This window comes from Momordica charantia (genome assembly GCF_013281855.1).
Source record: "Momordica charantia cultivar OHB3-1 chromosome 11 unlocalized genomic scaffold, Mcharantia_2.0 BLBB01000011.1, whole genome shotgun sequence".
NCBI classification, from domain to species: domain Eukaryota; kingdom Viridiplantae; phylum Streptophyta; class Magnoliopsida; order Cucurbitales; family Cucurbitaceae; genus Momordica; species Momordica charantia.
The window spans coordinates 19,827,265-19,839,649 of NW_028275159.1; the positions used below are offsets into that span (position 1 = coordinate 19,827,265).

The 12,385-nt window shown below is 43.5% G+C and overlaps 1 protein-coding gene and 1 non-coding gene across 2 annotated transcripts; both read left to right on the forward strand.

Annotated features, from left to right (window-relative positions):
- Positions 1-8,550: 8,550 nt before the first annotated feature.
- LOC148208277 (uncharacterized) lies at positions 8,551-9,348 on the forward strand. The gene is made up of 2 exons (XM_088120171.1): positions 8,551-8,736; positions 8,800-9,348. Exons 1-2 carry the CDS (start codon positions 8,551-8,553, stop codon positions 9,346-9,348), a joined length of 735 nt encoding a protein of 244 aa, XP_087976297.1.
- A 1,138-nt stretch (positions 9,349-10,486) lies between these two features.
- LOC148208278 (small nucleolar RNA R71) lies at positions 10,487-10,593 on the forward strand. Its single transcript, XR_015789133.1, has one exon. It is a non-coding gene; the product is annotated as a small nucleolar RNA R71 (small nucleolar RNA).
- Positions 10,594-12,385: the final 1,792 nt, after the last annotated feature.

The window sequence follows — 12,385 nt, forward strand, 5'->3', positions numbered from 1 at the left end:
GCTTCTATTACACCCACATCTCTTAAGAAAATAATATGACTTCGACCAGCACGCTCGCAACATAAAGAAACGTTTATATATGCTCAACCAGCATGCTCACATCATAAATGAACATTTATGTAAACTATACAAGCACGCCCACATCATAAGAAAGCATAATCACAATAATTCTATTTTAACGTGCATCCTTTGTAAACATACATCATTCCACAACAATTCTCAGTAGTTTAGCAAGGCAAAACTCCACCATTATCACCGATGAATATTCAACACTACACCAAGTATACAGATTAACACAAACGAGAGTTACCTAGCACAATAGCGTATAAAAATAAATATTAAACATCACAAAACAGCACATTAAAGACCAACTAGCACACATTGACGCACGCACACGCCCCTTGTCTACTTACGCACAACCGCGCCCCTAAGTTTTGCGTTGATCTCACACCTAGGCACTAAAAAAGAAAAAAAACAACAAGTTACATATACTATTTAGCCTTTGAAATCAATTCTAAGAGGGTTCAAATGACTCATTACCACAAAATCGACTTCGTATTGGTGTGGGTAACCTAGATCTAGCTCGCCAAGGTGTGGGTAGCCTAAATCGGGCTTCGAACGGATGTGGGTAAGCCCGAATGCCACTGAAACGCTGCTGTCCACGAGTTGCAGCAGAGGGGACGCACCAAATCAGCTACCGAACACTGCTGTACACGAGCCTAGGTGATGAAGAAGTGTTGTTTGGACCCGAAGAAGTCAGGAGCCGTTCCCAAATGACGATCTGTCACGAGTGAATGCAAAACCACTCAGATCGTCGTAGTTGCTGCAGAATCGGCGAATCACTACCGTTCGGGTCTTTGGTCTCGACGTGCAACGGATCGAAGAAGCGAGGTTGTGCCGCTGCTGCTGCTACGAATTTCGCAGCCGCTGGAATGTTGTGGGTCGCCAGCCGCCGCTGCTATGGAATCGTCGGGGCGTCGGGGTGCTGCCGTAACACGGCGTTCACGGGTCTGCTCGAGGTCGCTGGAACGAGAAGGACCTGTCGTCGAGCTTGCCGCCGCGTGCCGTTGAGTCGCCGCTGGTATTGCTAGAGGAGGAGAGGAAGAGAAGGTGGGGGTGGGCGGCTAGGGCAAGGGGAGGAAGAAGGAGATGGAAACCTAATGTGTTTTTTTTCTTTTTATTAATTTTCTTTTCCTTTGTTTTAAAACCAAACCAACCCAATAAAAGCCCAACATGACCAAGCCCAAGAGAAAAAGAAACTCATCCTAACTTAAGATAAAACCAATCCCGCGGAACCCGATATGTACAAATTTAATTAAAGTTTAATTTAAAAAAAATTAAATGAAAATCTTTTGATTCGAGACTAACTAACCTGAGGGACTCTGGGCGTTACACAATTTTGGTCTTCCTTGGGATCTGCGTGTCTGTAGGCCAGGGCAACATTCTCTTTAAATATCGAGTCCCGTTTTTATAGCACCCGATTGAGGATTGTACGGACATAAGTGAATCCCGTGTTTTTGAATTAACTGTACGGACACTCATGCTCTAGCATCGCTATGCTCCAGCTTTTATATGCTCTGACTTGAAAATGCTTTGACTTTTCCTCTCTAGTTCAGCACTTCCTTCTCTTCTTAGCTCTTCTTTAAAAAACCTGTGCAAATGAACCACAAATACGAAAGTTTATGCTGTTTTTGGCCAAAGTTCTCAAGACTAAGGATATTTAGCTAAGAATTTGCAATTAAACACTATTCATGCTAGTTATGACCTAAAACTGAGACACTTTGACATTTTAATGCACATTTTCACCCAAATAATCACCAGAATAACTCTCTTTTGGAGAGTTATCACACCCCGAAACTTACAATCTTGCTTGTCCCTAAGCAAGAACATGCGTTTTAGCTCAGAAAACAAAGAAGAATGTTAGAAACGTGCACTTCAAACATCCAGCCCTATGCCTCAAACTTTTACTATGATCATCAATGCTAGAACTTACATACTCTGCTATAATACTTCAGCTGGAGCAAAGAAATGAAAGCAGCCTAGATTTGTTCATACTCTGGAAGACGCTATTTTATGCCCAACTCTAGCTTCCTTCTACTTCCCAACCTTAAGCTTAACTTCTCCTAGGGAATCCTTTCTCAAGCCCCTTTCACTAGCCTAAACCTTTAAACTTTCCACTACCAACTTGGGGTTCTTAACCATGGGCTACTAGCCCTTCCTAATCTTGCAGCCTCTTTATGCTCTTGATGCAGACTGCTGGCCCCTCCTTTATTGATGATTTTTTTTCAAGGGCTGAATTACAAGATTAGAAAGTGGTTCTGTACAATTCTTGATAGAGATGTAAGAAGTAAAGGTTCACTCCCCCAAACTTAAGAGGTTGCATTGTCCTCAATGCAACTAAGGACATCTAGAATGTAAAGCTCTGGCATACCCCCAAACTTAAAGCGAAAGTACAATGATAAATACAAGGATGTTCGCTATCAAGGTATAGACATGAGTGCGTAGGGTTAATGCTATAATCTAAAGGGATCTAAAAGAAGAGGCTCAGGCTGGCTATATAAAGATAAGGGGTGGCATTGGATAGAGAGCCATTGAAATTCCCGCCTAGGGTAAGCACTACCTGGGGCCAGTACTACGAGAGGGATGCTAGGGCATGGACAGGCAAACATGAACCAGAAGATGAACAAAAGAAAGCTAACACTCATTAAAATGCTCCAGCATCAAAGGACAAACTGTGCACTAGCAGGCTCAAGCATCAAGACTATACATACGGGGCAAGGCAAAAGACAGATGTTGAGAACACAGGATTTGTTAACTTCTTACTTTCATTTAACTTCTGGGGGGGGGGGGTGGGTCACAATCTTACAGACAAAATAAAATAAAAACAACTAGAATTAAAATTAAACTACTAAACATTAAAATCAAAGACAGAAATTTAAATACAGAAATTGAAAATGTAGAAATTAAAACCTCATTAAAAAAATTTGGAAATAATATGGGAGGAACAATGTTTCGAAAATAACTAAGCGATCTCCCGGTGGATGAGCTGTCCAACGTCTATGGCGTGACCTTTTAAAATTCAGGCCAACAGAAGGACTCTGTCCTTCGTAACAGATGAATCATGCATGGTAGGCATGACCCGACTCTTAACGAAGTAGAGCCAAACGTTGGCTTCCCTCGTAAATTGGCCAGATTTCAGCGAGCGGGCACCCTTGTCCGTCACTTACCATACAACACCCTCAATGCCTACCAGATGTAAGGCACTGTCAAGCTCTCGCATTGAAGGCTTCTAGATTATCGCGTTGAATTCAACATCTGGATTGTTGGGCAGCTTAAGCAGTTTGTTGATCCTCTCCGGCATCAAGTCGATTTTCACCTCCCGCACCGTGGTGTGTCCCACTCTGTTAGGGTCAAAGTTGGCGTAGAATTCCCTCACGAGCTCCAGCAAAACAGGCATAGGGGGAGCACAAAAATGCTCCCACTTTAACCCCGCGGCTCCCTCCTTCACAAACTAGGGCATCTCTGCCTCCAAAAACCCTTTTCTCTAGGTACAAGTCCCTTGCCTTGATCACTAGATAGCTCACCCTTGCCTCCAGATCAACAAACTTCTGGAATGCCGCCTGGCCCGTAGGGACCACTGTGATACGCTTGGAGGAGCTCGATTGAGGAGCTTGGTGTTGGAGGAAGCTGGGGAACAACGACCATCCGGGTGCGACGCTTCCTTTCAGACACGGAGACGAATTTTGTGGCTTTAGCTTTGGCAGGAGGTGGTTGAGGCACTTTTGGTGTTTTAATCTTTTTTGTCGGGCTAGGGCTTGGGACAGATTGGGCCGGCCGTTTGGTCTTTTGCGTTCGCGAGGTTAGTCCATCAGTGGGTAAGGATTTAGAGGGGACAGGCGGATGGATTTCTTTGACGAGGATGGGTGGAGGGATGTTGGTAGTTGAAGGAGGGGTGGTTGTAGGTTGTGGAGTTTGTGGAAGGGTGGCCGGAGGGGGTGGATTATCAGTAATGGTGGGAGGGTTTTGAGTGAGAGGAGGCGTGGCCGTGAGCTTTTCTAGGTCTTCGCTGGCGGTCAAGGGTTTATCAGGCTGGACTTGGGAAGAAAAGACAGTCGGGTCAGTGACGTTTACTTGAGGGCTGGCGACAGGGGGAGGCGGTGGCAGAATCTCAGCTTCGGTCGGTGTGTGCTCTGAGCTGGTGGGACTCTGCTCCTCAATCGCCTCCGACGGGATGGTTTCAGCAGCCTCCTTGAAGTCGCCATTCGACCCAGAGCTTGCCGAAAGCTCGAGCTTCAGCGTTCTCTTCCTATTCGCTCTGTGCTTGATTCTAGGCATTTTGGATTAGTGTTTGGGAAGAAGAAGAGGGCTTTGGGAACTTAAAAGGAGAAGGGGAGGTACGGTTAAGGCGTAGAGTGGGGAGAGAGAATGAGGGAGACGTGGGTCTTAAGGAAAAAATTAAAAACAGAAAGTTGTTGTGGCCCATTAAAGAAACTATCTCCCCACGATTTTCTTCCAATTAATGGAAATAAAATTTTGCCTCCTAAACGAAAAAATAAAATCCCCTCAAATCTCTAGCAGTTATGATTTATTCCCAAAAATTTGAAAATTTTACTTACCTCTCTCCTTGGAAGCCGAAATTTGCTATAAATACCTTTGTGCATGTCTGCCACGCCCTGACGCTCTCACCTGCCCTGTCCTTTCGTGTCAGCGACGTCACGTCGTCATCACTGCATGCCCTTTTTCGAAGGTTATCCACTCAACATGATTTTTAATTACTTCCCCCCCTAAAAACCAAAATGAAAGCAGATTAAAATTCAAAAAGGCAGATAAAACAATTAAACATCTAAATTTCAAATTCAAAACTAGGGAGCAATAAAACAATTGATCATTAAATCTTGCTCCCTTTATTCCGTTGTTGGTTTCTCAGTCTGCGGCGAAGTGGTGAGCTCTAGCATCTCTCACCACGCTTCCGCCAAAAAAATGCTTCAACCTCTGCTCGTTCACGGTAAATTCTCTTCCTGAATCCATCTCTTGTACTTTAACTGCTCCATAGGGAAATACATGCGAGACCAAAAATGGGTCTGACCATCTCGGTTAGAGCTTCCCTGAGAAATCTTTGAGTCTTGAATTGAAAAACAACACTTGTTGCCCCTTTTCAAACTTTCTAGGATTGATTCTCACATCGTGTCAGCGCTTCGTCTTTTCTTTGTATAATTTAGCATTCTCATATGCGTCTCTGTGAAATTCCTTGAGCTCTAGCAATTGTAAGCGGCGAACATTCCCTGATGCAGCATAATCCAGATTTAACTTCTTCACAGCCCAAAAGGTCTTATGTTCCAACTCCAATGGGAGATGGCAAGGTTTCCCAAAAACTAATTTGTATGGAGATGTGCCCAGAGACGTCTTGAATGCTGCGCGATAAGCCCACAACGCATCATCCAACTTCATTGCCCAATCTCTTCTATTTGTGTTAACAACTTTTTCCAATATGCTCTTGATCTCTCTATTAGATATCTCAGTTTGCCCATTTGACTGGGGGTGATAAGCTGTGGATACTTTGTGTCTGATGTTATACTTAGCAAGGAGAGATGCTATAGCTTTGTTGATGAAGTGGGAGCCTTCGTCACTGATCACAGCTATGGGTGAACCAAATCTCGTGAATATTTGCTTGTGGAGAAACTTTGCTACCACTTTGGCATCGCTGTTGGCTCATGCCACTGCCTCGAACCATTTTGATACGTAATTGACTGCCAATAAAATGAAGAGGTTTCCATTGGATGGACGGAATGGTCCCATGAAGTCCATGCCCTATACATCAAAAAGCTCCACCTCTAAGATGTATGTGAGAGGCATCTCTGACCACTTGGAAATATTTCGAACTCTTTGACATTTATTGCAATGTTGGACTAGCTCATACGCATCCTTGAAAATGGTAGGCCAAAATTATCCGCTTTGGAAAACTTTTGCTGCTGTGCGCTGCCTTCCAAAGTGGCCACTGTATGGTGCCGAATGACATTTAGCTAGCACCTGGCGCGCTTCAGCATTGGCGATGCATCTTCTGATCACTTTATCTTGGCCAATCCTATAGAGATATGGGTCATCCATAAATAAAAATTACTCTCATACAAAAACCTTTTCAGCTGTTGCTTGTTCATGTCCGCTGGCAGAATTCCACTAGCAATATAGTTGGCTAGATCTGCAAACCATGGTTCTTTGTAACGCCCCAGGAATTTCACCATTTCCAAACAGGGACCATTACTAAGACTACCTAAAATTTTCACATTAACAAGAGAATTATCTTCACCACAATACTAAGCAATAAAGCTACCACGCCTCTCCTGCGCTACTTTGATTTTCAACACTCACGAGAGCTTGAACAATTAGAACAGCAACACTAAAGTTTTAAGAGAAACTCACATCCTATACAGATAAACCATTTAATACCGACTTCACGTTAACCAAACCCTTCAAGGAAACCTCTACTAACTATAAACCATCCACTAAATAAATATTAACATCTCGAATGGCAATGAAGCAAAAACTAATTCATGCACGATCAACTTAAACAAATGTATTCATAAATATCCTAAGTAGATTACAATCTCGTTGTTCAAGAGGCTAACAAAATTAATGCTCTAAAAGAATAATGAATCGGCAACCTTACAACATCCTTTAGACAATAAAACTAAACAAAACCAACCACTACCAACTCAACTACAGGATTAAATGGCCACAACTATCCTAACTAAAAGAAATTAATTGCACGCAGCATAGCTAATGGTCTTTTCGATCAAGTCTCCTCCTCGCCATCACCATCCCAAGAGCTAGCTCGATACCTGCAAATTGGAGGGGAAAAAGAGGGATGAGTACAACCACAGTACTCAGTAAGCAGTCTTTATCTGAAGGGTCACGCACAAACAGTATACTTATCAAGGAACAACGTGTCATGCTTATTAAAGAATCAACACACACACATCATGCCCAACCAAATCATGAAACATTCATAGTCATGCTTTTCATCACATCATGCATTCAAACATAAACACATTCCATAAAGTTTAGTCACAACCACAACCAGGAAACACGTTAACAACCAATCTCTAGTCTCCCTAACATCTCAAGTACCTCTACGCTTATCATGGCTATCCTAACCTTCCACAGTTAACTCCTTCGAGTAGAGTCGGCCCCTGAACATTTATACCCAGAGCCCCGACACTACTGCATCGGCCCTCGACCATTTTTACCCGAGGCCCCGATGACTTCACCATCTATTGGCCCTTGACCATTTTTACCCAATGCCCCAATAGATTTCCTTCCAAAAGACTCCTCGCATCGACCCTCGACCATTTATACCCGAGGCCTCGATGTCTTTACAATCTATTGGCCCTTGACCATTTTTACCCAAGGCCCCAATAGTTTCCTTTCGAAAGACTCCTCGCATCGACCCTCGACCATTTATACCCGAGGCCTCGACGCTCATCTTTATCCAATATTGGCGTATCGACCCTCGACCATTTATACCCGAGACCTCGATACCCAATTAGTGACGTATCAGCCCCCGACCATTTATACCCGAGGCCCTGACACTCACCCATTCTTCTTCCATAACTTCCAAAACTCCACATATCATTTCTAGCCTCCAACCAAGATTCTAGTACCAGCTCCCTAATAAAACTAATCACCACAACGTCCATCCACAACACATCATCTAGTATGATTTCAATGCATCACGGATCTCGATAACCCATAATTCGACAACAACCAACCTGCTCACAACATAGAGAACACAAAAGCTTCAACAAATAAACTTATGACATGCTTCACATAACATACTTTTCACAACATAACAAATCTTAATCACTTCCAACCATACAATATCAACAAATTCCTAAAGTTGCAGACAACAATCATGGATACAAGTCATATACATATCCAATAAATAAACACAGCAAGCTACAATAACAGTATCGACCTCACAACCATGTCCAACAATTAAAATAGTAAGAGAAACACTGATTGGACAGCAAGTCAGTGTAGGTAGGTGGAGACGCTTCTGCTTTGAGTGAGACCTATTAAGATCTCGGTTAGAGAAACCAAAATAGGTTTTCTCTATTTTGTTTATATTTTTTTTTATTCTTTCCTTTTGTTTTGTTTTAAAACAAATTTTCCCTCAATGAAAGCCCAATCATCCAAGCCCAAAGAAGAAGGAGTCCATTCCCTTAAAACAAGACCCAACATACAATGTTCGGTAAATATTAATTTAATTGGTATCAGAGGGAGTTGTTCCTGTAGACTGTCCTAGAATCTAGGTCGTCAGTGTACGGTCCTTGTCAGTCTCCTCATCATCACCAGGTACGTTTCCGAGTTCTGGATGTTCGATCATGAATGTCTTACATTGCTTATGATTGAGATATTATTATTGACTGATACTAGATAGGTCGGTGTGTTTCTTTGATTCATTATGTAGACTTTGCTTGAATTTTGCACTTGTGTTGTGCCCCGGTTAGTGTGTTAATGACCTTGGTGCTCTATTCTTTGTTCCTTTAGACAATGGCTTTTCTACGGAACACGAGAGCTCACAACTACGAGGATCCGAACCCTAGGGGTGAGGAAGCAGCGGATCCAAATGTTCCCCCGACAGTTCCTGGAGGGGTAGCACCCCCGGTCCCGCAGGCAGCACCTCAGGGAGTTCCCCAGGTGAATCCCCAGGTGGTGTTACTAGCTGAGGCATTGCAAGTATTGCTGGATAATGCGAATGGAGCCGGTGGGGCTCAGACGTAGCAGCCTTGCTGGGCACAGATTCAACAAGAGGAGGTCAATTTTATCAGGGATTTCAAACGCTTCGGACCACCCGTTTTCAACGGGGTGAGTGAGAGGCCTACTGCGGCCGAGGAATGGGTCAGAGAGTTGGAAGCCCTTTATGTGTATTTGGGATGCTCCGACGAATTCAAGGTCCGGGGAGCAGTGTTTATGCTTCGGGGAGAAGCAGTAAACTGGTGGGAGTCGGTGGCGGCAGTGGAGGATCACGCCAACACACCCGTCACATGGGCGAAGTTTAAGGACCTACTCTATGAGTACTATTTCCCCGTGACTGTCAGGAACGAAAAACGGGCAGAGTTTCTCCGTCTCACTCAATGGAGCCTAACTGTGGCCCAATACGAGAGGAAGTTCACTGAGCTGTCCCATTTTGGAATGCTATATATTCCTACTGAACAATTAAAGATTGACAAGTTCATTGACGGTTTGCGTAGGGAGATCAAGGGGCTACTTGTTCTCAAGGAGCCAACTACTTATGCAGCAGCAGTCAGGTGTGCGTTGGTTATGGACAAATGTCTTGAGGAGCCTTAGTCTCAACAGGTGATGGGCTCCAGCTCGGGGGTCAAGAGGAAATTTGCATCGTTCTCCTCCAGTCAACCCTCGAGGGGACACCAGCAGCTTGTGCAAAGGCAGACTGTTTCTCCGGTGTGCCCCTTTTGTAAGAGGAGCCATGCTGGACCGTGTTGGGCGGGAAAGAGAATATGTTACAGGTGTCAGAAGGAAGGACATTTTGCAAGGGAGTGTCCGATGACCGGCTCGAATACCCAAGCTTTAGGCCAGAGGATCCCTGCGACGGCGGCAACTCAAGGTGGAACCCATAGGGCGCGCGTCTTCGCTCTTACCAGGGGGGATGTTGAGCATGCTGAGGCGGTGGTCACAGGTACCTTCTCTTTGCGAGTCTTGAGCTGTGTGTATATGCTTGTGTTTTATTGCATGTGTGTTACTTTTGCAGGGACTGTTTTAGTACTCAGTATGCCTGCTTACCCTTTATTTGACTCGGGGTCTAGTCATTCTTTCATTGCTTCTACCTTTGTTCGGCATGCGGACCTAGAGCTAGAATCGTTAGGCTTTTTGTTGTCGGTATCCACTCCGTCAGGATCTGTGTTGGTCACTAGTCAAGTGGTGAAAGGAGACCAGCTCTCTTTCGATGGTCAGACCGTGGAGGTGAAGTTAATTCAACTGGATATGCAGAATTCCGGTGTGATACTAGGCATGGATTGGTTAGCTGCTAACCGGGCTAATATCGATTGCTCGAAGAAGGAAGTTAGCTTTCGCTTGCCCTCCGGACAAAACTTTACCTTTAAAGGAGTCAAGGCCGGGGTCCTGAGGGTGGTGTCGGCATTGAAGGCCAGCCATCTTCTCCAGCGTGGTGCCTGGATTTTTTATTCCCAATGCCATCTCTTTCAGCCTCTGGTTCATTGTAACCATCTCTTTTTGCATCGAGGTCGCAATGTCCAGAGCCAAAACTTCAGCTGGATCTTGCTTCTTTGGTGCTGCCCTAGATCTTTGCGAACACCATAGTTCGTTATGTGAAGCTAAGTCATTTAGGATGTCAACTATCTCGTTGAATGTCTTCTTTGTAAAGGCTCCGTTGGCAGCATTGTTTAGCATCATCTTAGTAGGATGATCTAAACCTCTAAAGAAATGTTCTATCTGGATGCATGCCGGCAAGCCATGGTTCGGACATTTCCTGATTAGTTCTTTAAATCTCTCCCACGCCTCGTGAACAGGTTCACGATCATACTGTCTAAAGGAGATGATCTCCTCTCTGATATCAGCGTGGCGAGTAGGTGGGAAGAATTTTGTTAAGAACTTCTCCACTAACGACCCCCATGTGGTGATGGATCCCGGTGGAAATGCATTGAGCCATGCTCTAGCTTGGTCCTTCAAAGAAAATGGAAAAAGTGTTAGCCTCAGAGCATCGTCTGTTATACCAGGTAATCGAAATGCATTTGCAATTTGAATGAATGATTTCAGATGATCATGTGGATCCTCATGTTCCTGCCCTCCAAAATGTCCAATTGTCTGCAACATTTGGAACATCATTGGTTTAAGCTCAAAGTTTGCGTGGGCTGGAATAGGGTTGACTATCCCTGAATCAAAGTTCTGAAAAGCCGTGGCGGCATATTCTCGCATTGCCACGTCTCTGTTGTCCGCCATCTGGATATGGTTGAATTCATCATTTCTTGCATGATCCCTCATATTACCGTTAACAGCAGGTGGATCAACCGGATCACGAGGTGGAATATCTGCCATTGATGTGCTTGTACTCTCTACCTCACTTTCAGGACTGATTTCACCTTCTCTCTCTTTTTGCTTTTCTAGTTGTTTTCGAAGTCTTTGCTCCTTTCGAGTTTTTCGAAGGGTCCGCTCAATCTCAGGGTCAAGGGGTAGAAGAAAAGATCTTGTGCTCATGCACTTTAACTTACCATTGTGAGATAAACGACCAAAAATATAGAACAAAAACGGTGGATGGAAATTACACCCAACAACAATTCACAAAAATAAAAACTAAAAGAATTTGAAAATAATTTTAAAACTAAAGTCCCCGGCAACGGCGCCAAAAACTTGACTGGGTGTTTATGCTGAACGCACGCACTAAGCGTGGTAACAATTATATAGATGCAAGCGCACACCTGTCAGAGTAATATAAAATGGACGGAGTATCCAAGTATCGATCCTCAAGGACTTCTAAACAATTTCCAAACTCTGAAGTTTTAAAGAATAGTGAATGTTGAAATGAGTGATTCTTGTAAAATGGGAAGTGGTCACAAATAATGGGTTGGATTTGGGATTTGGACTTATAATAATAAAACCTAGCCCGAATTACTTCAAGTTAGCCAACAAAGAATCAAGGATATGCTAAGGACGATATGCATTTCACTTTAGGAACCAACGACTACGCTTTTCACTTGACTTATGTCTAAGCAAGTTCAAAGTCCTAAGACATTCCCTAATATGTCTATTACGAGAGATATCTTAGTTTTAGGATGGAAATAGTCGCAACCTCGGGTTAAGGTCCTATGTCTAGGCTACTTAAGCGGAACCCTTATGTCTAAGGCGCTCCTCTCCTCGGTTTAACCACTCAACAATGCAAATAAGCAACCTTTTCAGTATTGACTTGTTAAGACTTACAGTGGCCTTCTCTAAATCCTAACTTTTTGGGAAAACATGTTGAGCAATGAATGGAAAGCAAAAACACTACTTCTTAGCAACCCTTTTTAGACATAAAAGGCTAACTATCCATAACCGGGCTAGAGACGGGAATTTAGAAAGACATATTGAAGAAAATACAGCAAGTAAAACGGTTGAATGTGGAATGCATGTGTGAAAAACAAACGTTAACTAACGGAGAGTTTTTATCGGGATTGAGAGCTTCGCCCTTCTCTTTCAAGCAAGGGGGAGTGTCACGTGCTCTTTCCTCCAAAAACACAACTCTCTTAACTAAAAATAAAGTAAAGGCAAAGAGAAGATAAGCAAAGTGCTAGATTTTTATATATTTGAATAAGTAGAAAATAACTAAGTACAAATGGAAACAAAACAAAGCTCAATAAAAGAATGTAAAGTA